The following is a 27,270-nucleotide window of genomic DNA, read 5'->3' as shown; positions in this document are numbered from 1 at the left end:
TTGGTTAGTTGAGTTATGTTTTTTTTTAATAAAATACTCTAGCTTTTTATTTATCAAAAACATTTTACAAACAAGAGTAACGAAAATATTTAGTTAGTTGAGTTGTGTTATTTTTTGTTATTTAATCATTTAATTTATTTGTCGAATACTGATTATACTCAATCAAATTTTTATTTTCAAATAATACAGTTTTTTTTCTTAGATTGGTACTTACAGGCTTTACTTTTTAGTTATAAGTTCGTTGTTTTGTTAGTTTTATTGTATTTAATTTAATTTTTATTATTATTTTTATGTATTTCATCTATTAATTATTCAAGTGTATTTAAAGAATACAATTTACACAAATGAGCAAAAATATTGAATGTCTTATTTTCGGCTTAATTAAATACACAAAAAAAAGAATATCAAGTATTTTATTTGGATACATTATAATATAGTTTTACTTCAATAAAAATTCAATATAGTTAAGCTTGCAATAAACATTAAAAAAAATGTTAAATCATTTTGTAAATTTTGGGTTTTGCATATTTATAAAAAATAAATTGCATAATGCTCACAGTTGGAGTTCAATAAAAAAACATTTTCCCACGTTACCAATTTGAATCAAAACATTTAATGATTCTTTTGTTTTTTTAAACTTTTACTAACTTAGAATAAAAGTACATATTGTAAAAGTGTAAATAAAAGTGAATAAAGTATAATTCATGTAGTTGAGTGTATTGTCACATCGTTTTTAAAGTTAAATACGCCTCACAAAAAGTTTAACAAAAAGTTTTACCTTAGTTCTCAAATTTACGAGCTATTTAGTTGCTTGTTAAGTAAATTTTAATTTAGTTTTTGAACAAAGTATTACCTGAAAAAACTATTTTAGTTAGAAAGTTAAAACATATATTTTGAATACTTTAAAGTTTACATATACTCCTGTGTAATTCAATTATAAACTATTCAAAGTTTTATTTAATTACTAACTTGTTATTAAATTTTAACAAACTCAAAACTGATTGAGATAGTTTTTTTTTTGATGGTATACAATCTTTAAAGAGTTAGAATTACTTAAAAACTACTTAACAAACAATGAAACTAAACAAACTTTGAACAGTTTAAGGTAGAGCTGGCTCTTTTCGCCCGGGTTGCCCATTTTGTCCAGGTTTTTCAGGAGAAATTCCACTAAAATTGTGGCGAAAGTGGAACTTGCAGCAGGAGATGCCAAAAACGCGTTGACTACAACCTGAAAAAATTATAATTAAAAATGTATATATATTACAACTTAAAAACAAGTTCACTACAACCTGAAATAATAATATTCATAATTTTAATTTAATTAAGTATTATATGACAGTTTTAAATTAAGTTTACTACTGCTTGAAAAGAATCACTATTTAAACATATTGGAAAATAACAGTAAAAAATAAAATATGATAAATAGTATTAAAATACAAAAATAAAAAGTTTAATACTACTTAAAAATACATCAAGTGATCATACTGCAACCAAAACAAAAAAAGAAATACATTAATAATACTTGAAAAAATTATTGAAACTTGGTAAATTAATGTAAATATATCAAATTACTTTTTTTTGTATTATATTTTAATGCAATGTACGATAAATAAATACAAACTGACTAACCGACTAATCAAAATACAAAATGTTTGTTTTTACTTAGTAGTAATGATAAAAAAGTGATTATAGTTATTAATTACCGAGTTTATAACTCATAAAGCACTATGTAAGCTAAAAACTACTTCAGTGAATTAAAATATTAATAAAATCCAATATATACAAGCCTTATATTCAAAAATAATAATAATAATATTGCGACCAAGGCAGTGAAATTAAAATATAAGTTTTGTAAAAACATATCCTTAGAGAATCAAATTCTTAGTTGAGTAATTATTAAATTAAAATGTGTTATAAAATATTAAGTAGCGACAAATCTATTCACTACTGTTTGTAAATTTGAAATTAATGAGCCTACTATGATAAATTATACGTTATATATTGTGAATATGTTTACACTGAGAAAATATGAACAATTGTGATTAAGATAATAATATTTAAAAGATTGAGGAGATAATAGCTTCAAACTAAATGTTAATTTTACCATAAAACTTATTCACAATGCTTTTAGTAGACAGTAAAACTTGTAGCGCCACTAATTTAGTTGCAAACAGAGTGTAAAGCACATTAAAATGTTTAATATACACAGCTTAATACTCATGCGGCTGGTGTAACAATGAACGCAAGACAGCTCAAACAGATAGCGAAACGCTAATTTTTGGCGGTAAAGTCGAACTAAGTTAACTTCAGCGTTTCAGCACACAGCTGAGTAAATTGCTTTAAGATTCACGGAATTTTAAGTAATCCCATTCAGTGGATGATTGCATGATATTTCAAGTTTTGTTTGTAAGGTAAAAAATTACAACTCTGTTTCATTAAACTTTGAGTCTAATTTCGTTTTTCTAAAGCTTTTAGTAATAATTAAAACTGTCATTTAACTATTGTTAACTTAAATTGTATGTTGAATGAAAGAGTAAACGTTTTTTTTTTAAAATATAACTTTACTAAGTATTTAATAGCCAGTGCATATTTTATTTCACAAAAAATTTTAATCTTTAATTATTTTTATGGCCAATACAAGCACTTTATTTGAAGTCGTTGTAAAATATGTACAAATACAGGCTTAAATTGTACCTAATTTTTATCTTTAAAAAGTTAAAGTTTAAAAATTACTAAGATAAAAACTGAAAATTGATTCAGTTAAAACATTTTTTTGCAATAAACAAATTCAAAGTACAAAACAAAATTGCCTTCAGTCAAAATAAGCCATGAAACACCAATTATCTGATCAAGCAGATCAGATAAAAACTCAAAGTGTTCAACAGCATACTCATGCGGTGAAAAAATGTATACGAATTTTAAACTCGATCAATTATGATTCATACTTCGTCTACCGCCTAATTTTGCCGCGCATTATTCAAATTAAGTTGACGAGTGATCTTTAGCGCCACTTAGCGATTATATTTCTACTAAGTTGCATTGTTACTGATACTAAAATTTATGAAGTTTTTTTATTTTATTAAGAGAAAAAAGTATAAACTCTTTAATATTTATGTTCTAACTACATTTATATTGCATGATAAGTAAATAGAAAAAAAATTCTTTGCATAAACCTGGATTCAAAATTACATTTTCATGTTTTTTAGTAAACTCTGAGACTGCATTTTATAACACATATGAATGTTATTGATTAAATGAAATACTAACTTGTAAGGAATGTTTCGCGTGGGTTTTATCAACTAAGTATCTAATAGTTTATGAAAACATTTATTAATAAATTAAACTAATTAACACAAACTTGCAAAGCGTGGTTCGCGTGAGTTTTGTCAACCAAATATTCGATCGTGGACTGAAATATCTCGTTGAAGCTGGTCGGGTGCATTGTGGTGAAAATTGCTGCGAATTGTTCCAACACTTCTTTCTCCTCCATTATTTTGATTGGGGTATATTGGGACTGTGTGTATAATATTTAGTTTTTTTTATAAAAATATTTAATATTTTATTTGAAGTAATTTTTAAATACAAATTTCTCTCCCATTATTTTCATTGGAGTGTTCTGAGACCGTGTAAATACTAGTTTGTATAACTGATTCAAAAAAAAATCACTCATTATTTTAAATGGAGCGTATAAAAACTATTTTAATAACAACTCATTAATATGTGTTTGTATATAATTAAAACGAATAAAATAGTTGAAGTTGCAATTTAAAGTAAAATAAATACATATTTTTTAAGCTTAAACGTTTTCATCCGTAACTCTAACGGTATTTAACATTCGTAAATAAAAATTACTAAAACAAAATTAACCGCATTTCAGTAATAAGCAGCTGTTACAAGTTGGAGAGTAGAAAAAATAACTTTGGGCTTCAAGTTAACAAACAGTTGTAAGTTTAAAAAACAATACAAACAAAACTAGGATCTTTTTATCCAAAAGCATTTTTCAAAACTAATGAGTTTTGGTATGTAAGTAAACTTGTTTAATAAATAATAAATGTTTTGTAGTAAGGAAACGATTAAATGTATGATTAGTATTTTACTTAAAAGATAGTTCTAATTATGTAATATAAAATAATAACAAAAATGAACATTTTTAATTACTTCTTTTTCCTCCAGCATTTTAATTGAATTGTAATTGGGAGGTCTTATTATGATTTGTCCTTCCGATAACAGTACTATTATCTGAAAAAAATACATATTCACCAACTTTTAAACACAGTTATAACGATATTACAACATTATTTAAAATTAAAATTAGTTGTAATGTAATTATTATTTTCAGTTTGAACTTTCAGGTTTTTTTTTGTATACACAACTTTCAAAAGTTTAAATAAAAAACAGTGTAAAAAAATATATTTAATTCAACAGTACATTACCATAACACAAGGATATAAACACATTGACTGTAACTCAACTTTAATTTTTAGGTATCAAATTTTTATTTAATTATGTGTATATTTTATTAAATTTTAATTTAATTCAATGCATCTTTATACATAACAGTTAACAAATAAATTAACTTGATAACCTTAACTTTTAAATACTATTTTTTACTAGTAAGTTCATCTTACAAAATTAATTTAAAATTTAACTAAATATACATTTTTACATAACAATAAAAAAATAAATCAACCTGATAGCTTTGAAATTGATTATAACTTCAATTTTTAAATATTAATTCATTTTTAGTAAGTTCATCTTATAAGACTAATTTGTAATTCAACTAAATATATATTTTTAAATAACAATAATAAACCAACCTGATAAATGTCCATGGCCTTCAAACCGTACCTGACCAGTTTGTTGAAAATATCTTTTTCTTCCGCCGTCAGCATTCGCATCTGCTTCACTTGCTGTTTTGTTAATTACAAAATATAAATTTTAATACTTTTGTATAATTAAAATACCAATTTTACTTGCTGTTTTGATTACAAAATGTAAAAAAAATTATTATTTGATCAAATATTAATTAGTAACTCATTTTGTCAGCATTCGCATTTGTTTTACTTGCTGTTTTGTTATTAATTACAAAAAATATGAATAAAAAATATTATTTGATCGAATATTAATTAGTATACTTATTTTGTCAGCATCCGCATTTGATTTACTTGCTGTTTTGATTACAAAATATAGATTTCAATACTTTTGTAGTTAAAACACTAATTAATTAATTTGATACATTTAATTTTTCACAACTCTCATTTGTTTACATTTAAATTTTAAAACACTAATAATTTCATTTTGTCAGCAGTCGTATTTGTTTAATTGCTGCATTTTTAAAAGAATAAATGTTAAAAAAATATATATAATTTTATCAAATATAATATACTTATTTTGTCATCATTATTTTTTTTAACTTGCTGTTAATTAAAAGACTAAAATATTAAAACTACATGTATATTAAGTAAAGGTGATTAACTTAATCTGATTTTTTTGTAGCCCAATTAACCCAATTTAATATTATCAAACAAAATATTAAATAATAAATAATCAAACTAACTTGCGTGTTGATACTGTGGGCGATTTTATCGTTCACCAGTCTTCCGGTAGATATTGCGAATGTTATTGTTTTTATGCCGAACACCAGTGTTTTCACTATGTTCCTAGTGTCAGTTACTGTGGAAAATAAAATAAAAATTTTAAATGTAGTTTAGTCTATTAGTATATCAGTAAAATTATTTATAAGTATATAAATCCCTTCAGTCACTATATATAGTGTCAGTTACTGTGGAAATTTAAGTTAAAACTTTAAAAAGCAGATTCACAATTTGATGTTGTTTAAAAAACTTTACAATTTCTTTAAATTAAAAATTGTTAATTACAGCAGTTTTCATTTTTTAATACAACTTTTGTTGGTTTACTTTATTGTTAGGTGTAGAGTACATTTTTTATAAAAACTTCTACATAGTATAATTACAATCTTACAATTAGTTTCAAATTAAACAAGTATATAAAAAACATAGCAAGCTAATTTACATGTTTCATAAGCTTTTAATTTACTTTTATCAACTTAATAGCATAAGTTTTTATCACTCAAATGTTAACTATATAATTCAGAAAGCTAATACTGTTTCATGTATCTAATGATTCAGCAAACTCACCCAACTTGTTGTCTTTATCAATCTCAGCTTGATTTACTTTGACCTGAGTTGAGCTTTCTGAACTGTTAGTCTGAAAAGTTTACAATAATTTAATAAATAACATTAAAATACACTTCGCTCAATATGCTGAAGTTTATCTTGTACCTGTTACTTTGTTAAAACTTTGGAATTAATAATCAAAGTTATTAGGGAGATAGAAAATAAAAAATTATTTATGAAATTTATACAAACATTAAAGCTTCCCTGTTCATCCTAATAACTATCCTAATTTAATTAGAACATTATAAAAAAAAAGTTAAGTTAAATTCTTAACTATAACTACATTTCTATAAATTTTATTAATTTGCTAACTTTTCTTAGTTTTTTAAACTCATGATAAGGCATAGATTAAAATATATAATTTTAAATAAATTAACAAATTTAACATCCCTAATCAATTACAAATGTATCTCACTATTTTGCTGATATTCCTTAGTACTTTAAAACACATGGTAAAGTATAATTTTATAAAATAAAAGAAACTTACATGTTTTTTAATTATCTGTTGTTCTTTTTTGCAACTTGAAAATTTGTGATAAGGTATAAATTTTATATATAGATATAGTTACAAATATAATAACAATTATTATTACACTTTTTTAACTTATTTGTTGATCTTTCTTAGTACTTGAAAACTCGTGATGAGGCATAATTTAAAAAAGGAAAAAAAAAGTTTGAAAAAAAAAAAGATTTTTAATCACCTGTTGATCCTTCTTAGTACTTGAAAATTCGTGATAAGGCATAATTTAAAAAAGAAAAAAAAGTTTGAAAAAAAAAAAGGTTTTTAATTACTTGTTGATCCTTCTTAGAACTTGAAAACTCGCGATAGGGCATAATTTAAAAAAAGAAAAAAAATTTGAAAAAAAAAAAGGTTTTTTATCACCTGTTGATCCTTCTTAGAACTTGAAAACTCGTGATAATGAATAATTTTAAAAAGGAAAAAAGTTTGAAAAAAAAAAGGTTTTTAATTACCTGTTGACCCTTCTTAGAACTTGAAAACTCGTGATGAGGCATAATTTAAAAAAGAAAAAAAGTTTGAAAAAAAAAAAGGTTTTTAATCACCTGCTGATCCTTCTTGGAACTTGAAAACTCGTGATAGGCATAATTTAAAAAAGGAAAAAAGTTTGAAAAAAAAAAAAGGTTTTTAATCACCTGCTGATCCTTCTTGGAACTTGAAAACTCATGGTAAGGCACGCTTCTGTTCATGAGTTGGGGGATTATGTGCTTGCTTATGTGCCCGAACTTCATGACAAATATATCCATTATCCTCAGCAACAACTCCCTTGCTTTCAACTGATGCTGTGAAAAGTAAAATTATTTATAACTTTTAATAAAATAAAGTTACTTATATAATATTAATTATAACTTTAAAATTTATGCGTTCAACCAATTTGGCAATTTAATTTGGTGCTGTGAAAAATTTAAATTGTTTGAACAGCTTTTTTCCGGTGCATAACTTATATAAAAAAAATATAACAAAAAATAATTCATTTTTCTTAAATTTATTTTAGTAAACTTATTATAATAGTTCAAAAAGTGCTGTGAAAAATTATTTTTAACTTTTAGATTTATACATTCAACCAATTTGACAATTTAATATTTCAAAATAACAGTTCAAAAATTAAAATTGTTTGAACAGCTTTTTTCCGGTGCATAACTTATTTTAAAAATAAAACAAAAATTTATTCATTTTTCTTAAATTTATTTTAGTGAACTTAGTAAGATACAATTTCTGATGAGCCTTACTACGAAAGTACTAAAATATTTTTTTTTTTTAAGTGCTGTGAAAAGTATAGTTATTTATATCTATTTATCAGTTCAACCAATTCGAGCACTAAATATTTCAAAATAATAGTTCAAAAATTAAATACAGATAAAACTATTCAACATTTATAACTTTTATTGGTAAATATAATCAGAATAAGTTTTATTCATTTTGATACAAATGATTTTGTTAGTTCATTTGTTTTTATTTTAATATTAGCTAGTTTGAAACAGATAGACATTTTTACTAGTAATATGTAACATTTTCCTTTAAACTGAAAACTAATCGACATTTTTAAAGGTGATTTTTTAAAAAAACTTAAAACTTATACTTAAAATTCAATTACATTAATTCTAAATAGAAAATAATCAAATTAATCGAGTATAAAACTAATATTTAGTTGTGTTCAAGTAAAACTTAATTCTGCCTTCATAACAATAAATTTTTTGATCAATATTTAATTAGATAGGTAAAATTTTTCATCAATGATTTTCAATGGTGTCGCATAATCTCATTAGCATATCTTAATAAAACCAAACAAAAAGGTTTGACTCGGAATTTTGTGAATGACTTGTTTTTAAAACATACCTTAAAAACTATTTGCATCTTTTTTAACAACAAACTGTTAGCAGTTACATCTTGAACTATATGTTGCTTATGAAAAATACTAAAAATTTTATAACTTAAAACTAATTACACAATACTATGGTAATGTTACTTAATAATTAATTAATATTATTGCGTTATACCGTATAAAAAACTTACTTATTTAGGTTTTAAACACTATGCTTTATTTTGATCAGCAAAAGCAAATTTCACAAGACTAAGTGCGTAATAGAGTAAGAATATATGGGAGTGTATTTTTTTCAATTCCGGCATATGAGTATTAGAAAATTTTAAACGTGTATAAGCTTTCCTTTTATTGGTAGTTTATTATTACAAGATATTAAATATTTAATAACTTTTTTAACTCAAAACTACTTCAAATATTAAATAAAGTATGACTGTTTTCCATATTAATTGTTTTTTAATTTATTTTGTTTATATTTACTATCCAGATTATAAAAATGCTTAATATGAAGATAGTTAACAATAAAAAATACTAAGCAAAAATTTATTTAAAAATAACTACAGCATACAGTTATTTGTGTAAAATTTTGGGAGTGTATTTTATAAATTTTAGATATAAAACCACATTGTAAAATTGCTTATGCAAGTAATAAAGTAATTAAAAATATTTATTTAAATTTTATTCATTTTATTTTAAAGATTTTAAAATAAATTTAAGCACTAATACAAGATTGATTTTTTCAAAACACTTTGTTTAAATTATTCTTATTCCACTGTATACAAAAAAACAAAAGTTAGTAAAACTTAAACTTATCTAATTAAATTGTTTAATAAAACGTTATAGATAATAAAGATAAGAAATACATTCCGAATTATGCAACATACTTTTTATTAAACAACACCATACTTTTAATTTTTAATCTTTTTGACAGTTTCATCAACTTATACATAGATTATATCATATTTATAAATTCAATTTACATTAATTTAGTAACAAACAAAATTTATGTAGAACAAAGTACGAAGTTTAATTGTTTCTAAAACAACAAATTATTTATTATATTTTTAAATTATCTCTATTATTTTAAATGTAAACAAAAAATATTAAATATATAAGTAGACTATAACAAAACAACATCAATGAAAAGAGTAACAATGACTTGAATACTTGAAAAAGTATGGAACTTACAAACTTTTTTTTTGGTATACTAAAAAATAACATAAAATAATGCATAAAAAAGGTTTTAGGCGTGAATGGTATAAAAGAGCAAGCATTGTAAATCAACTCAAATAATATTACAAACACTCCTTACTAACTTATTTTATAAATATATCTAACATTTCTACTAAAAAATAAACATGAATAAACCATTAAAGTAATACTTATATTAACAATCGCATAATATAAGTAAACAAAACATACGGGATTTGGGTGTCTGTTGTCGTTCTCAAATTTTTTAGTGACTGATTCAACAATATTGAACAATAATTTGCAACTGATCATCTGGAATGAGTTGGGCAGGCCTTCATCATGGACGTTCTTTCCGAATACGTGGATCGCTGCTGATATCTGTTTAGGTACTTTGTTAATTAATTAAATTATAAAAAAAAACTTACATCTCTACGTTATAGAATCATTTATGAACTATAGTGCTAATAGTAATAATAGTGCTAATGGACACACTTTTTTAAAATTTTGGAAAGCATAGAACATTGCTAAGCTGCTAAATCAAAGTAAATATTTGGTAGTTTGTATTCAAAATAATAAATACAAAAGTTTTACAAATTCAACTTGAAAATTCTGCCTTGAAATAATTGAACTTCTAATTTATAGCAAGGGGCATCAAATAGAAAATAAAAACTTATTTTAGGCTTCCTTGGTTCAATTTTCAATCATTAATATTTTTTCCAAATCAACTGTTCTTTAATAAACACTTACTTGCTCAATATTCATGTGATTCCTGACGTGATGGGTTATATCAGCCAGCGTACTGTACGCCAACATTCTCAGATTTTCCTTGCAGCTCCAACCTTCTCCTATGACGAGCGTGTCGTCGAACAATTGCTTCATGTGGGGCACTAGTTCTGTTTGGAGTGATAAGTAGTAAATTAATTCTGTTAGAAATGGTAAAATGTTTTTATTTCGAATTTACTAAATGAATAACATGTATAAATATGCTAATTTAGTTCTGTTGGAATTTGAAAAATTAATTATGTTAGAAGTAATCAAATACTTTAAATAACTTTTTGTAAGCAATGATATATCAAATAATTATGTGGAAGTATTAAATCTACGAAATCATCTGGAAAAAGTTTGGCAGAGTATTGAAACTTTAAATTAGTTCTGATGGAAAAAAACTTTTTATTTTGTAATATTAAAAAATAAGTAAATCTAGTCGAGATATCATAACAACTTGTATGTACTAATTCATTTTGGGTTATGATCAGAGTTTGTTGAAATAAACAATGAAATTAACAGGCTAGTTATGTTGATAAATACTAGTACTCTTTTGGAAATAATAAAAATGAAATTTGGTGGTCTGTTGAAAGTGAAAGTTTTGGAAGAACTTAACCAAAAAAGAACCAACTAATTAATTTATCAAAAATATCAGAATTGTACATAAAATCCAACTGAATTTGAGAAAGTATAGAAATATTAAGCTTTATTTTTGGGATATAAGTAACACTTTTACAACATTTTTGACAACTAACTGAATTTGAGATCATTAACAAGTCTCAATATGCAGATAATTTATTAAAAAAAGAGAAAAACCAACTGAATTTGAGATCACTCACATGTCTCAATATACAGACAATTTAATAAGAAAAATGAGAAAAACCAACTAAATTTGAAGTCATTAGCAATTCTCAATATACAGATAATTTTAAAGAAAATAAAAAACCAACTGAATTTGAGATCATTCACAAGTCTCAATATACAGATAATTTAATAAAAATTAAAAAACCAACTGAATTTGAGATCGGTGGCGAGGAGATGTCTCACCGCGATGAGGAGCTCTTTTCTCAACGAGCAGCATTCGGGAGGGCAGTTGTGCAGAAGTTGCAAGATCGCTTTCGTCATGTTGTCCGCGTACTGCATTATCCTCTCCTGGGATATTTATAAATTACAACTAATAAATATGTTTTTAGTGATAAATTTATCAATACTTTAACTTAAAATTACAAGCAAAACTATTAATTTACTTCTTAATATTAATAACTTCAAAAGACTTTTTACCAGCATTATTTTCTCCTGCATCTTTGAGTGCAAAACAAACTATTTTTTTAATTTAAATTAATCTTTTTTTGTATACTATTACATTTTTAAGTATGAACATAATTTATGAGTGTACTGTAAAATTTATTTTTAACATAAAAAATTAGGATTTGATCAGAAATTTTTTTAGAAAATGTTTAGTAGAAAAACAAATTTTAACAGAAAGACCTTGGAGTCTTCAGTAAAAAACTTGACATTTTCTATCGATTTAAATTCATTCAACAAGCACTAGACTGAGCCGTGTAACATTCCACGTGACATTTTGCAACCAGGTTTCGCCATCATCACATCAGGAAAATTTTGTTGATGGCTGTAAGATCAAGTCTAGTGCTTATTGAATGACGGCGAAAATCGTCTCAGCTTTGGTAGAGACAACCAAAACAATAGTAACATTTAAAATCTTTAATAACTAACCAAAATCATTTTACAGTTTGCTGACAAGTTGTCCATTGACTTAATCTTAAATTGTATAATCCAAATAAGTTTTATGCATAATTGGACAAAACTAAACTTCTTATTTTCAAACCTGCTCTGAATTTTTTCTCCTCCAAGTAAATTGATACTTGATTAAACTGCACAAAATGTCAGCATGTATAGCTGAATATTTTACTATCTCACTGAAAATAATATAGAGCTCCTGAAGTAAATAATAAGTTGATTAAAACTTAAAACCTTAGATTTGATGTTTTAGGTCTGTCATTATTAACGTTTTTTAAGACTTAAAAGTGGTTTATTGCAATTTAAAGGCATACTAAAATGTCATAAACTCAAAACACCAAAAGGAAATATTGACTGATTTTCACAGGCTTCTGCACAAATAATAAAGAAAGTTAAAACAAATTTACAGAAACTTTTAGGGATGCAATTTTTTTTTAAGGTTATTATTAACACTATTTTTGGATAATTAACAGTTTAAAGTTAAGTTTTAAAAATTTGTTAAGAAGAATAACAGCATTGAAAAGATACTGTAAAGCTACTTTAAACGTGCTTTTTAGTATAAAAAAATCCTTGATGTAACAAAAAAAATTGAAACAACATGGCAGATTTTTTGTCTTAAATCAAAATTTTACTGCTTTAAATATAAAGTTTGTTTAAAATTCCAAGTTTTTCCAGTTTTTTATTTAATTGCTCAAACACCAGGTTTTTTCCAGGTAATTTAGCCTGAATTGTCAAATTCCAGGTTTTTTCGGGATTCCACACTGAATCAAGCATTTCAGGCATGGCTGTGCAGTTTTGAAAACAAGAAATATAGTTCTGTCCGAACAACGATGCAAAATATTTGGTTTGATTTTCTAGTTACCAAAATAAGAAATATCCCTTGACCCCCCTTTTAAGCCCATAAATATTTTTGAAAGCAAAAACTACTTGCTCACCTTGATGTAGAGGCTAATTCTGCTCTGTGTAACGGAACAATACAAAATACAAGTGTTAGTATGTGTGTTCAACAAGTATAAAAAGTGTTAGTTATATGTATTTAGTTAATGTAGTAGAAAAAAAATAAAAAATAATAATTTTTTTAAATTAAAAAAATTAATTAGTAAAACAAGTCTAAATGAATTATATATGTTGATAAAAAAACTAAACAACAAATGTTACATAGTTTGAGTATAAAAATAGTAAGTAAAATTAATGTATGCTTATTAGTGTATGTTTATTAACTATAAAATACAGTGCAAGTTTTATATGGAAATTTTATAAATCACTACCTTGAACATTCTAATGAAGAAGGCCACAAACGACAGGGTTTTTATCTGAGCCCCGGTGAAATCAACGTACAGTTCCTTGTTGAACTTGTCCGAAGATCTGCAGTTCTGTGTGGGCTGCAGTAATATCGCCTTCATTATGAGTGGCAACAAATCGTTCACCATTTGCTGTGTGTCTTCCTCATACAACTGTGAAAATTATTTTTTTTTTTACTTTATATTTATGGATATATTTTATTATGTTTATTTTCATTATGAGTGGCAACAAGTCGTTCACCATTTGCTGTGTGTCTTCCTCGTATAACTGTGATGATCAATTAAAAATAATTAATGTTATTTAAACTGCAACTTGATATATTTTTTATTCATTATTAGTGACACCTTTAACTTTTAAGTTTTTTATCCTTTTATGACTTTATTGTAATGATAAATTTTATAACTAAATACGCTAACAACAAAACTTTAAAAAAAGTTAAACAATACAAAGAACTTGATAAGCACTAAATCTAAAATTAAATACAACAGCAAATTCATACAAATTAACTCCTTATTAATTAAAAACCAATTATAACATAGAAAAACAAAAGTTACCTGATACATTAGCACCACTGTTATGGGAATTTCTTGCAAAACCTTCATCGAATTTGTTGCTTTTGGGAGCAGCATTTTCTGTATTAAAATAAACAAACTTATAAAACTTTCATTTATGTAGTTTGCTGTATAACCATTTTTAACTTTATTGAATTTTTTAAACTTTTTTTTTAATTTAAGTTGTATGTTTGTTGTAGAGCTGCTAGTCGAAATGCAGTTAGGTATAGTTTTTTTTTCAAGATATAACAGTTTGTAAAAACGTTATGGATTATTGGCATATGGTTTAGTTAAAGTTTTCAAATTATTTAAGACTTTTAAAATGATTTTGTATTCCATCCACATTTTCCACTATTCAACAATTGTAAAACCAATTTAAGTTATTTTTCAGTCAAGCTGGTATACGTATTACAGCAAACAAACTAACAGTGTTTTTAGTGCCCGAATAATTAGTGGAGTTGATTGGAGTTTGAATTCCAATTTTGTCGCAACTAAGTTGATCTCCACTGAGGGGCTGCTCGAACAACCAGTGCTGAAAACATTAAAAAATAAAAAAATAAACATTAAAAAATGTTTTAATTATAAAAATATTTAATTAATTTCACAGAGCTAGTGTTGGACGTAAATAAATATGTTTGTTGTACAAAATAGTCCTAAAAATCATATTTGAAAATTTATATTTATGGAGTATGTAATTCTTTACTAAGTAACTGCAAATCATGAAATACTCTCTATGTAACTATTGTAAAAATGTATATTCTAACCATATTTATTGCCAATTATTTATAAAGTTTATTACATTTATAAAGTTTGTACTTGAAATTCAGTATAAACATTAAGTACTTTAAAGCTCATTGAGTCAATATAATATTATTATAAACATATTACAAAATAGTTTTTTTTTTTTTACATTATAAACATTTATTCTTACCATATTCATTGGCAGTTCATTGTACATTTTCTTTACTAGCATGAAGAACTGATTGACCTGAAATTTATTATTAGTTAAATAAAATATTTATTAGCATAATGTAATAATTGGTCTTATTTCAAATCTAATTGCTGCATTCAGCTTATTAAAAACAGCACCTAATTTATTTCTATGATTAAACTGTTGATAATTTTTAAAATATTTCTTGTGTTATTATGTTGTCATAAATAATAAAATATATTTTATTATCATAAAAAAAACAACTACGAGTAGACATGGAATTTTTCATTTGCAGAAAGTTGATATATTTTTACAAATAAAACTTTTAATAACTTATACTAAACATTAGTAATAACCTCATTAGAAATTTGTGGTCTGAAATGTTTGTGAAGCTCAATTATTATTTTTATGCAAACCAACACATTTTCATCATTATCCACCTGAAAATTAGTAAGTATGCAAATTATATAGCATTAACTTTTTACTAGCTAAATTTCAAATAGTTCTCTTGTTAGCATTAAATACGAATAAATGTACGTAAAATAACAAAGAAACTATAAGTAACTTTCTTCCTTTTTTTTTCATAAACTAGATAATTTATTCTTAATTTATTTCAATTAGTAATAACTCTGAGTAAAAAAAATAAGTATATAATAAAATAATTTAAACAAACCCTTAAAAGTTAAAAACAGATATGAATTACTGATATCATTTCATATAATTTTATAATTTAAACAAACCCTCAGTAATTGAAAACAAAGGTGAATGACTGATATGGCGTGAGGTCTCATGTGATCATTTGTTGGTATTCTGTGCAGCATATCCAACACATACTTCCTCAGCAGCTGTTATAAATTGTTGATTGTTTGTATAATTAAATAATATTTACTAAAATTTAAACATATTATTATTAAAAGTGTTAGTGCAATGCATATTTTTTCAGTAAATGCGAAACATCATGCATTTCACATTACTGGTTATACCACAAGTTTATTTAAAAGAACTAGTTTAATTATGACATAACTTTTAAAGTTTTACATAATAATTCTCACATTGTAGAGGAGAAAAACCACATAACTTTTTATTTCAAAGTTCTGTTTTAATAATTTTTTTCTCAACTTATTAAAAATCAATTCTCACCTGAATATTTGAGTCATTTTCAAACTGTGGAGGTGTGTCCGTCAGGACTTTTGTGAAATTTGGAATGCAATGCTGAAGAAATTCACCGTATTTTTGTGGCGCTGTGTGGATTATGTCCTAAAGACAAAACATGTATAATAAACAAACTAAAATAATTTTGTGTAAAATAATTTTAAAACAATCTATCAAGAAAAATTGAACATTGTCCTGAATAGTTTATAGTATATTAATAGTGAAATTAATGTTGCTCAATTTATTTTGTTTTAAATAGCAACAAAATCTAATAAAAAAATAATTTTGTTGTATCCATATGTTTTTTAAATGTTTATTAGTACAGTTTTAATGTCAAATAATACAAAAAACCACGTGGATAGGCAAAATCAGAAAAACAATATAAAAGTATAAATAAAGGTTTGCTTTAGAAAGTAAACAATACTGTTTTCAACTTTTTATTTTTTTCTAAATTTAACATAAAGAAAAAGTACTAATCAGGAAACTATTAAAAACAGTTTTTTCAATTTTAAAATACTTAAAACAGTCCTTAGTAAGGTCATGTTCTAGAAGCTAATAAAATGTTGACTTAACCAACTTCGATATTATAATCTAAAATTCAGTATACTTAATTGTAGTAAAAATTTTAATATTCAAAAAAATGTATTTATTTTAAACATAACAATTAAACATTTTTCAATTTATTACAAGCTGTAATCAAAAAAAAAAACTTCAAGTGGTCATTATTGATTTGATAATTTACAATTCATTATATTTTATTATAATATAATTTTTAATAAATAAACAAACTTCTAAATGGTCATTTATTTCTTTTGCACACTTCACTTTTTTGTCATCAGTCAGTACTGAAACAATAATAAAATATTGTTTATATAATATTAAAAACTATACTGTCATCAACACTGGTTTTTTAATTAATATTTTGTTCAAACATAACCAAAAAAACTGTTTAAAGAAAGATCTAAATTATTTAACAAAATGCACTGTTTTTCAAATTATAAAACTTAATTTTCAATTTTTTCATCACTAAGCACAAAAAAATCTTTTTTTAATTATGTTAATTGTTTAATGTATACTTACATTTTTGATAGTGTTATTTAAAAGGAAGTATAACTTGTTTTTCAATATTAAAAAAACTAATTTAATTAAGCTTAATTTATTTTAATAAAATATACAAATTTATAAATATACACTGTTTTTAAAACTACAAATTTTCAAAAGTTGTTTAATTCTCAAAAACTTATCAATAATGGCAGCTTTAACTTTTTTTTAGTTTTACATATACCATAAGTTCTATTATTCTATTACTAAGGTAAATTTATTATAATTAAGCAAAATTTTCAAGTTAAAGCTTTTTCAGTTTTATTGCTATTAGAAAAGCTTTATCAATTATAAGTTTGAAGTTTTTGTACCATTAAAAACAAAAAAGTTTAAAACTACTATTTAACCTTGCCTTTAAAAGAAATAAATTTTAAAATACTTAATAACTTTCTTTTAAAATTATTATGTGAATTTAAGGTTGATTATTTTTGCACATAAAATTAATAAAATTTTTGTGAGGTTTAGTCTACTAAGTTATTCAAAAACACTTTAATTTTCATTAATTAATAGTATTCCCACTAGGCTAAGTCAAAATTACCTATTAACTACCATTTTTATTACTAATAATTTTTATAAAGTTAATTGAAAATTTGTCATTTTAACAAAAGCTGTAAATACTACCAGGTGAGTTGGGTTTGGTCAGAAGTTCAGAATAATTTTTGAATCTTTCCAAATCATTTTCTGTAAATTCTTGGTGTGTTGATTGCTGTGATGAATACATTTTCCATTTGTCATCAAACAGCAATAATTTATTATTTCTTTTTAATTATGCACTAATAAAATTGCTAAATGTTTATTATTTATGTATTTTAATCATACACTGAAAAATGTTTAACAAGCAATAATTTACTTTTCTTTCTAATTATACAGTGAATAAGAAATTAAAAAACTGTAAAATACTGTTAATTTTAAATTGTTTAATTAAAAAACATACAAAATCATACATTAAAAACTGAGTTTTTGATCTTTACAGCATATAAGCCAGCATGAATGACCAAAAACTATCCAAAGTTTTAAAAGTTTTCAAAATAATTCTAAAATATTATGATCCATATTCTAAAATACAAAGATCGAAGTCAAAATAAACTAGCCTGACAGTCAGAAAAAATATTCAAACAAGAACGTGTTTTGAAAAAATCAAATAATTCTTAGTCAGTCTGAGTGTTTCTAAAATGCTTGAGGCCGTAGGGCGGTCCAACATTTTTTTTTTACAAAAATTAACTTTGGCTTTTATATGAAATACTGCAAGCCAGTTTTTAAAGAGTTTTTATAATGCAAAATATCATTTAACTTTTGAAATTTTTTATATTTTGCAAAAAGTTACAAAAAAGATACAAAGAAATGAAACCCAAATTTTTAGGTCAATTCTCTGGGAAATTTTGAAATTCACTAAAAATCCATCTCCTCCTTCATTTTTCAAGCAATCTCCTTCAAATTCTTAGGAAATGTTCCTTATAATATAAGAAAAAACGTTATAATTAAAAAAAATAAAAACTTTATCACAAAAATTAAAAAAAATTATTTTTACATAATTTTTTTTTCAAGTCTAAAGTAACGTTTTTTTGTTGTTGTATAAATGTAACACTGTGAAAGTTTGAAGAAGATTTCTTGAAAAATGTAGGAGATAGATTTTAAATAAAATAGTCTTTGCTTGCTGCTTTAGTTAACCCTCCCCATAAGGAACCTATTATGCGGCTTGACTTTGACCAGTCATACCTCAAAAAATAGTTCACTTTTTTAAATCGTATAAAGCAACTTGATGCGTGTTAAAAACTCTATAAAATAAGATCAACTTGTAAAATACATGTAAAAACCTTGCCTCCTCTCCTGTAAAGCTAGTCTGAGTGTTTGATGTAATAATCAAAATTAACTTCAGTCAAAATCAAAAAAAAAGTTAATGTTATTCCATGAAATGCAAAACAATATCAAAAGAGCTTAATAAAGATATATCGGAAAAAGAATTACTTATAGTCAAAGAAAGTAGCCTGAGATTTATGAAAAATAACCAAACAAGCCTGAGCTTTGCCTTAATTTAAAATAAAAAGTTTAAACTAGCCTGCGTTTTCCTAATTAAGGGAGCTGCATCAAACTAATCTGAGCAGCCTGATTTCTTGGGAGAGTTGATGAAACATTAACATTAGTCAAAAAATAAGTACTGATCAACTCTTTAAAATACCAAAATAATAACACAAGAACTTAATAATATAAATAAAAATTTCAAGAAAAATTTCTAAATTTTAAATTTTTTTCAAAAATTTAACCTTAAAAAAAATCAATTTGTGAACAAAGATACTAAGTAAAAAACAACTACTTAAAATAAGGTGTTAATATATAGTTTTTGTTTTATAGTCTTTTTCAGTGTTTTATTTTACACTTGAAAACACTTTTCTTTATACTTGATTCCTCAGATCTCTAATTTATTAAATTTAATAAAATGGTTAAAAACATAATAGTACCTGAAACTAAATAAAATCATGCAATAAAGAAGATTCAAAAAATTCTGTCCCTTTCAAATGGCCTTATTTTGACTATTATTTACATATTATGTAACTAGTTTCTAGCAATTGAAATTTACTACGCTTTTATCTAGAAAGAATTTCAAAAACATTTAATTACACCTGCATTACCAAAAAAATACATTTTGTATCAAGAGTTGTTCAAAAACATATAGACTTGTGTAGTGATTAACTTTATAAAAACTAAATCTTTGAAAAATGAAGAACTGCTATTTGTTATTTCTACTTAACATATAGAAATGTGTAATTGTGTTAGTAACTTAAAAAAAAATAAACTATATACAAATTCTGAACTTGAATTTAATTTACATAAAAAACAATTTAATTTTACAAGCTTTGAGTAGTACAATAGTAAAGAACAGTGATTATTAAACTGGGGTAAACTCCCTTTTTTTGAGTGGGTAAATTTTGGTTATTATATTTTATGTAAATTAATGTTTATTGATTGTATTTGTAATTTATTATTTATTGATTAACTGTAATCTTTTTAAAGTTAAATAAACTCTTTAATTTTTATGATTTTCTACATTTAATAAGCTTAAAGTTCAAAAAAACTAGTTTTTTTCCTCAAAATTAAAAATTATTTTATAGTTTAGGGGTAAATTTGGTAATAATCTTCCAAAAAGGAGTAAAAAATGGAAAAAAAGAACCACTAGTTTAGAACATAGGGAGTAAATCACTTTTAATTTCACTTAATCTTAATTTGAAGAGTTGAAACTAAGCCATAAGTTGCATTTTATAGCTTTTTTATTAAAATTAGTTTTGAGTTATAGCCAACTTAAGAGTACAATAAGTTCCTTATGGAAAGGGAAAACTATAACACTGAACGAATAATAATTACTAAAAATCTATCTCCTACATTGGAGACAAATGCCTAAAATGTTCAGGAAATAACCCTTGAAATTTATAAAAATGTGAAACTTTTTTCTCATAAAAGTAAAAGGTGTTGGTACACTTAATTTGTTGGTACTACTCATTGTAACTAAATCCATTTATTTAATACCTTACAAAAACTAGATTCTATTTGAGACTACTTTATAAATTAAGACAAGACAGTTTCGGAGATATATTTAATATATACCGCAAATCACTATAACAACAATATTTCAAAAAGTTACTTTTGTAAATAAGTATGCATGATGAAGTTTTATTAAACAACTCCATCCCATAATGATGATAACATTGTTTGAGATACTTGCGTTCTGGTTGACTGATTTTGTGACACTCAAAGTTCAAAAACTTAACATTTTAATAAACAAACAGCATTTGAAAGATGCATTTCATTACTAAAGTTTCTGACCAGATTACAAAAAAATCTTGCTTTAGTAATGTTTTGCTCTGTGCCAAAATGATAACTGTTGCTGTCTTGCAGGGTTATTTACTTGCAGGGTACCTCAAAAATAAAAAGTTCCTAAAACTGAATAAATGTTCGTTTGTTTTAACTTATAATAATTTCATGCTTTAGTAGTTGTGTAGTCTGGCAACTATGTTGTCTTAAATATATGGCTAAAATATGTTTTACAATGTTGTTTTTAATATATAGTAGTATGTGTACTGCAAAGTTAAGAACATTTCAACTTAATTTGTTATGTAATTTACTCATTAAACAACTTTAACTAATATAATACTTAACAACAACTGCACCTTGTGGTACAACTGAATCTATTTTTTATTACTATGTAAAAATTTCATGAAACTCACTAAATATTTTCTTTTAGCAATACTTTATTTAAATAACAAATATTTTATGTTTATATCAATAGATGATAAACTAGTTTTGGTTTGTTAATATGGAAAATTAAGTTATATGAGTATGCATGATGATTGCATATTTGCTGATTTCCAATTTGTTATATTTTAACCATCACTTATGATTTATATCTTGCTTAATTTAATTAATATTTTTTTTTTCATTAGGCTATATTTTATTTTAATTTTAAGGTTTTTCAACTGATTGTGTGTTCACTATGGTAGCAGTGATCAAACAGTTGTTATTTTCATTTTAGTGCTTATGAATGCTTGCTCAGAAATTTGAGCTTCATGATTTTTCCACATTCCTTGGCTTTTAGTGTTGAGATGTTAGCCTTGTGAGTGTTTCCCAAATGGCAAGTCAACAAATTCTAATTTTATTTGCTTAAAAGATAGCTTTGTGCTTGTTTCATTTTTGGATAATTATAAGTTAGATAAAAGCTACACACTCATTATTGCCTAGAAAAACTTTTTTGTTGCAAAGCAGAGTAACTGGTGTTTTATTTTACTATGAAAAAAAGATAATTATTTTTTTGATGATCAAAAGTCTTGGTTATATCTTTAATTGAATTAGTGATAACATAGTTAGAGGTATTGTTAGGCCACTAACATCTTGAACTTTTATATTTAATGAATTTCATTAAGAACATGATAAGTATCAGCTAAAATTTTAATTGTATTAACTAGTTTTAATTTAGTTTTGTGTTGTTGAAGTAGTCATGGTTGTAACAGATCAAGCTGAGAAAAAATTTAATGACTTTTCCTGACTTTTTACCAAAATTTTCCTGACTTTTCTAAATCAAAATCTTATATTAATCTTTATCTAAAGTATATAATCTAACACTTGAAAGTATATAAAGCTTTCAATCTAATTTCAATACAGGTTAAAACAAGTTTTTTTTTTTTTTTTTGCTGAATTCAATCATCAAACTTCCATTACATCACTTGAACCATCTGTGTATGATTGATGCATTTTCAATAAACAGCTCTATCAGTAAAATACTTACCTTATAAACACAGCTTGTCTGAAAAAAGACACAATTTTTGGTAATTTCCTAGGATGATTTCGCACCAATATCAAAGCAAAAATATTTTACACCTTCTAATTTTACATTCTGATAAGACAAGTATAGAGGTAAAAGCTCTAAATCTAAACTATACCATAACCATTGAGACCTTAAGGTAAATAAAATGAATTTTTGATTAAAAAAAGCTACCGATCGAGGGTAAGCAGTGATAGTAAAGATAAAAACAAGTAATAGAAATTATTTTAAAATATAAAACCGAAAGGTAAATTAATTTAAAATCAAAACAAACTACCGATCGAGAATAAGGGTTAGGGTAGCAGTGGTAGTAAAATAATAAACTAATAAAAAATATTATAAAATAGAAAATTAAAAATTAATTAATAAAAAAAAAAAGCTACCAATCAGGAGTAAGGGTTAAGGGTAACAGTGATAATAAAAAAAAACAACTTATAAAAACTATTAATTCAATTTTATACTTGTCTTATCAGAGTATAAAACTAGAAAGTGTAAAATACTTTTGCTTTGATATTGGTGCAAAATCATCCTAGGAAATTACCTAATTTTTTTACCATTTCCTAGCATAAGTTTTACTTATATAAATTGTTCACTTAGTTGAATAAAATACTACCCAAATTATTTACTTTAAAATCCATAACTAATAATCAATTAAAAAGCAATATACTAAAGTAACTATAAAAAAATAGATAAAAAAGTAAACTATATAACTGTTGTATAAAATATTTCCTCTTATCACTTAGTACAAAATTTGTAACAAATAAATATACTCTCATTTACTTTAAAAACTTAAGTTACTCTACAAAACTTACAAATAATAAGTAAACTTAATCTTGGCATATACCTCTCTAATAACTTATTTTACAAGTTTAAACAACTTTGAAAAAATTATAAGAGTAAAGTATACACATCAGTTTGTTACATAAAATACTAAACTAACTGCTTTATTATAAAGAACTCAGTTATTTACTTAAACAAAAACCTTTTTAATTCTAAAATTATGCTAGATAAACTTTTGAGTATATATCACAGTTTCACTATGGAAGTGTCCTTGCTACAGATAATCAATACTAAAAAGCTTACAAAATCTGCTTGTTCAAGTAGGGTACTTGTTCAATATGTTAATAGAAAAATTTTGCAGTTTTATAAGGGATATTTTACTAATTTATACCATTCAATAGCATTAAAAAATTAAATATTTTTGTAAATTTAAAAAAAAATTGGAAATGTTTTCTGACTTTAACGGATTTTTAATTAATTTTTACCATTTGAAGGCTTTGGAAATATGGAATATTGAAAATTTAAACTGACAAAATCTGACTTTTTTTTAAATTTCATCAAATTTCCTGACTTTTTACAAAAATCCCTCATTTTTTTCCTGACTTATGTCACTTTATTAAGTTTTTCCTGACTTTTCCTGGTAGGTAGATTTCCTGACTTTTCCTGAACATGTGGTAACCCTGAGTAGATTTTTTTCAAAATTATCTTAAATTTAAATGCATTTATTTAACTTTTTCAACCAAGCAATTCTACACACCTTACTTAATTGAATGTAGCATTTTTAGAAAGAAAGCATAAGGAAAGTATGAACTTTCACAACAATCATCAATTGAATTGGTATGAAGAAAGAATTTTTGGTCAAATAGCTACACACCATATGCTTGTAGACATTGTTTTGATCTATATAATAAATCTATTTAAAATATGAACTATCAAATCAATTACAACTTTTCAACCAATTATTTTAATTACAAATTAAATCTTATTTCTCCGCTGGGTTTTGTTCTTGCAATATTTAACATAAAGAGTTTGTAACCCACAAGGTCACATATACCACATTTTTAATACATTTATAATACAAAGAAATAGGTTTTAGCAAAAAAATATGCAAAAATTTTCTTATAAAACCCAGTACTGCCGATATGATATTGACTGTGAAAACCATTGTTTACTATAGGCACCATTCTGTTTCCTTTCTTTTATTTTAAAGTTCATTTACCTTTACCCTTTTTTTGTTACCCTTCAACAAAAGCAGAAGAAGTTTAAGCATCTCAAAGCATAAAACTCTTACACAATAAACTATTTTTCATGAAATATTTTTCAAACTGGCTGTAGCAAAAGGTTTAATGTAGCATTGTGCATAGTTATCAACAGCAATTCAAACTTTATTATTATTTATAATTGCTAAGTTTCTTTTTTTTTTATTCCTTATTTAAGTTTAGAGCTTCTCCATTATAAAAGCCCACTAAAATGCTTAGCCAGTTAAATTAGATTTTTACTTAGTAGCGCTAAAGAGAATTAACAAGATTTATAAGAAATGAAGCTTCGCTTTATTTAGATAAACTTTAAATTTTTACAAAAAAACTGACTACAAACAGCTTGTTCAAGAAAAAATCTAAATACGTTGATTATAAAAATCACAATTAATATTTTCTTATAAAACGTTAATTAATCAAAATTTTATTTATAAAACTCAGTTTCAACCTCTAAGGGATCTTCAGTTACAATTTATATCTGAAAAGTAAAAGTGAAACAAAACATGGAAGATACTAAAAAGTAAAACAAAAAAGTAAATTAGAATTTTCAACTTATGATTATTAGAAAGTTTCGAGTCTTAAACATAGAATTGTATGTACTAAAATTACTTTAGAAATTGAAAACTTTAAATTAGGTATTGAACATAAAACTACTAAATTTAATATTACAATCACCTTAAAGTGAATGAGTAAACTAAATGACTTACATATTACCAAGAACAAAGGGATTTGAAGTAAACTTTAGAAACATTTACTTTCAATTTAGAAGCTTTTATATAAATCAATATTTTTTATGTAAATTGTTTTTGATATTAGCGTATGAAAATAGTTGGTATGACTCAAAAAATCCTAATAAACTGTGCTTTAAGCAACAGCTTTCTTAGCAGTAATAGTCTTATAACTTATACTACTATTAGTTGCTCAATTAAAGTTCTTGTGTAATATATTTAATAGAAACAATCAAGCTAAATTTTAGATATGTTGCAAGCTAGACTTAGCAGACTGAATTGATTTAAAAGTAAGAGAATAATGAGCTACAATAAAAACTTTATAAAAAATAATTAAAAACATTACACTTGATTAAACAGCTTAAATTTGTGCAATTTTATTTCCAACATACAAAACTTACTTTTCACTAAACTCTTTAAAACAAGTTGAGCGTTTGCCTGATCAAATTTGATAAATATCAAACATGGCTAACTAGTTTGAAACATTATTTTGATTAATTGAATGCATGTATTTGAAAATAAGGTTTTTAATGAAAATTAATCAGGAAATGCTGCATTTCTATTGAAAATTTTTCATACTTATGAAACTGTGGAAGATGCGTTTTTGATTAATGTGATATAGATGGCTTGTAAATAAAATAAAAACCAGGAAGTTTTGTTTGATAAAACTGTTTATTTGCTTTTGTTTCAAGGTAATTTTCGCGCATCTCAGACTAATTTAGTTTTAGTGGAAGAAACGAAGAGTAAATTATGGTTGTAGATGTGAACTCTAATAAAAACAGACCAACGCAATACTGATTATTTAAAAAGTTTGTTTCTTAGCGAGTGAGCTCGGTAGGTTTCAAATACAACAAACACTAGATATTTTTGCAACTTTTTGTCTAGTTCTTTAATTGAACACGTGTATACTGGTTTAAAAGAAACAAAGCTAAGTATTGATACTGAAAATTTTGACATATATGAAAATATGCTTGTTGTATAAGAAATTAATTGTAATAAAGATATAATGAGAAATAATTTCAAAACTCAAGTAAGATTGATTTTGGATTCTTTTTTAATGATGCGATTTGAGAAACCGAGGATGAGTTAAACAAAAAGTGAAGAGTGTTGAAATAAGTTTGAAAAAGTGTTTCATTATTTTTAGTCAGCCATTATAAAATAAAACAATAAAAATACTTTCAAAGTTTATATAAATTTACGTTTTAAAGTTATTTAAAACTCTAAATTACAAAAAAAGAAATCAATTTTAAACAAAATTATAACAAACAACATTGCAGGGTGAGCACTTTTTTCAGTTGAGGGGCCAATAGATCTTAGCAGAGCAGATCTGGTATGCGAGTAATCTCCCGATTGTTTTGAAAAACGTAGTTCCTGCAAACTTTTTTTTGAAGCTAATAATGTTTTAGTGGTATGTGTAAAACATGTAGACTTTATAACTTTATAAGCAATGTGCTTTTAAAATGCACTGCGACAGTGTAAAAAAAAAACTTGTTTTAAGGGCAAGTGCCATTACTTTGTTATCAAATGTTTTCTTTGCATTAATAATCAGTTCTATATTAGTATTTGTAAAAAATCTGGAATCGTTTTGCCACTTATCATAAGTTAAAACGGTGTATAATTAATGTACAGATTTTAATAAATTGAAAAACATCTTTAATAACTTAAACAACTTTAAGTAAAATATCTAGTTCTTTTCTTAAGAATTAAAAAGCAAGCTTAAACTTTTATTTAATTTTTTTGAAGCAAACTAAACTTTTTGAAAATAAAAAAATGTTAGATTTTGACTGAAAATGAACTTGGTTAATTTCATAATTTAAAGTTAAAGGTTTTAAGTTGGTACGAATGACCTCGAACAACATGTGCGTAAAATATTAAAGATTTTTGTATTTTTAATACAAATTCGTAACTATAAAA

At 24.5% G+C, this 27,270-nt stretch overlaps 1 protein-coding gene across 1 annotated transcript in view; it reads right to left on the bottom strand.

Moving 5' to 3' along the window:
• Positions 1 to 18,059, bottom strand: part of LOC145840252 (transformation/transcription domain-associated protein-like) — a 76,505-nt gene extending 58,446 nt beyond the window's left edge. The window contains exons 1-19 of the mRNA XM_082947443.1: positions 17,906 to 18,059; positions 16,973 to 17,028; positions 16,172 to 16,288; positions 15,772 to 15,876; positions 15,388 to 15,471; positions 15,032 to 15,088; positions 14,528 to 14,632; positions 14,104 to 14,181; positions 13,516 to 13,701; positions 11,503 to 11,641; positions 10,472 to 10,617; positions 9,956 to 10,102; positions 7,350 to 7,496; positions 6,159 to 6,228; positions 5,558 to 5,673; positions 4,818 to 4,910; positions 4,147 to 4,239; positions 3,359 to 3,514; positions 1,091 to 1,228 (exon numbers count right to left, since the gene is read on the bottom strand). Coding sequence (XP_082803569.1) covers positions 1,091 to 1,228; positions 3,359 to 3,514; positions 4,147 to 4,239; positions 4,818 to 4,910; positions 5,558 to 5,673; positions 6,159 to 6,228; positions 7,350 to 7,496; positions 9,956 to 10,102; positions 10,472 to 10,617; positions 11,503 to 11,641; positions 13,516 to 13,701; positions 14,104 to 14,181; positions 14,528 to 14,632; positions 15,032 to 15,088; positions 15,388 to 15,471; positions 15,772 to 15,876; positions 16,172 to 16,288; positions 16,973 to 17,028; positions 17,906 to 18,005 — 2,133 coding nt within the window. The 5' untranslated portion in view covers positions 18,006 to 18,059. The remainder of the gene's footprint in view (positions 1 to 1,090; positions 1,229 to 3,358; positions 3,515 to 4,146; positions 4,240 to 4,817; positions 4,911 to 5,557; positions 5,674 to 6,158; positions 6,229 to 7,349; positions 7,497 to 9,955; positions 10,103 to 10,471; positions 10,618 to 11,502; positions 11,642 to 13,515; positions 13,702 to 14,103; positions 14,182 to 14,527; positions 14,633 to 15,031; positions 15,089 to 15,387; positions 15,472 to 15,771; positions 15,877 to 16,171; positions 16,289 to 16,972; positions 17,029 to 17,905) is intronic.
• Between the last annotated feature and the right edge of the window lie 9,211 nt (positions 18,060 to 27,270).

This window comes from Thalia democratica, chromosome 7, assembly GCF_965202585.1.
Source record: "Thalia democratica chromosome 7, ktThaDemo2.hap1.1, whole genome shotgun sequence".
NCBI classification, from domain to species: Eukaryota; Metazoa; Chordata; class Thaliacea; order Salpida; family Salpidae; genus Thalia; species Thalia democratica.
This window is presented reverse-complemented; position numbering and strand designations above follow the sequence as displayed.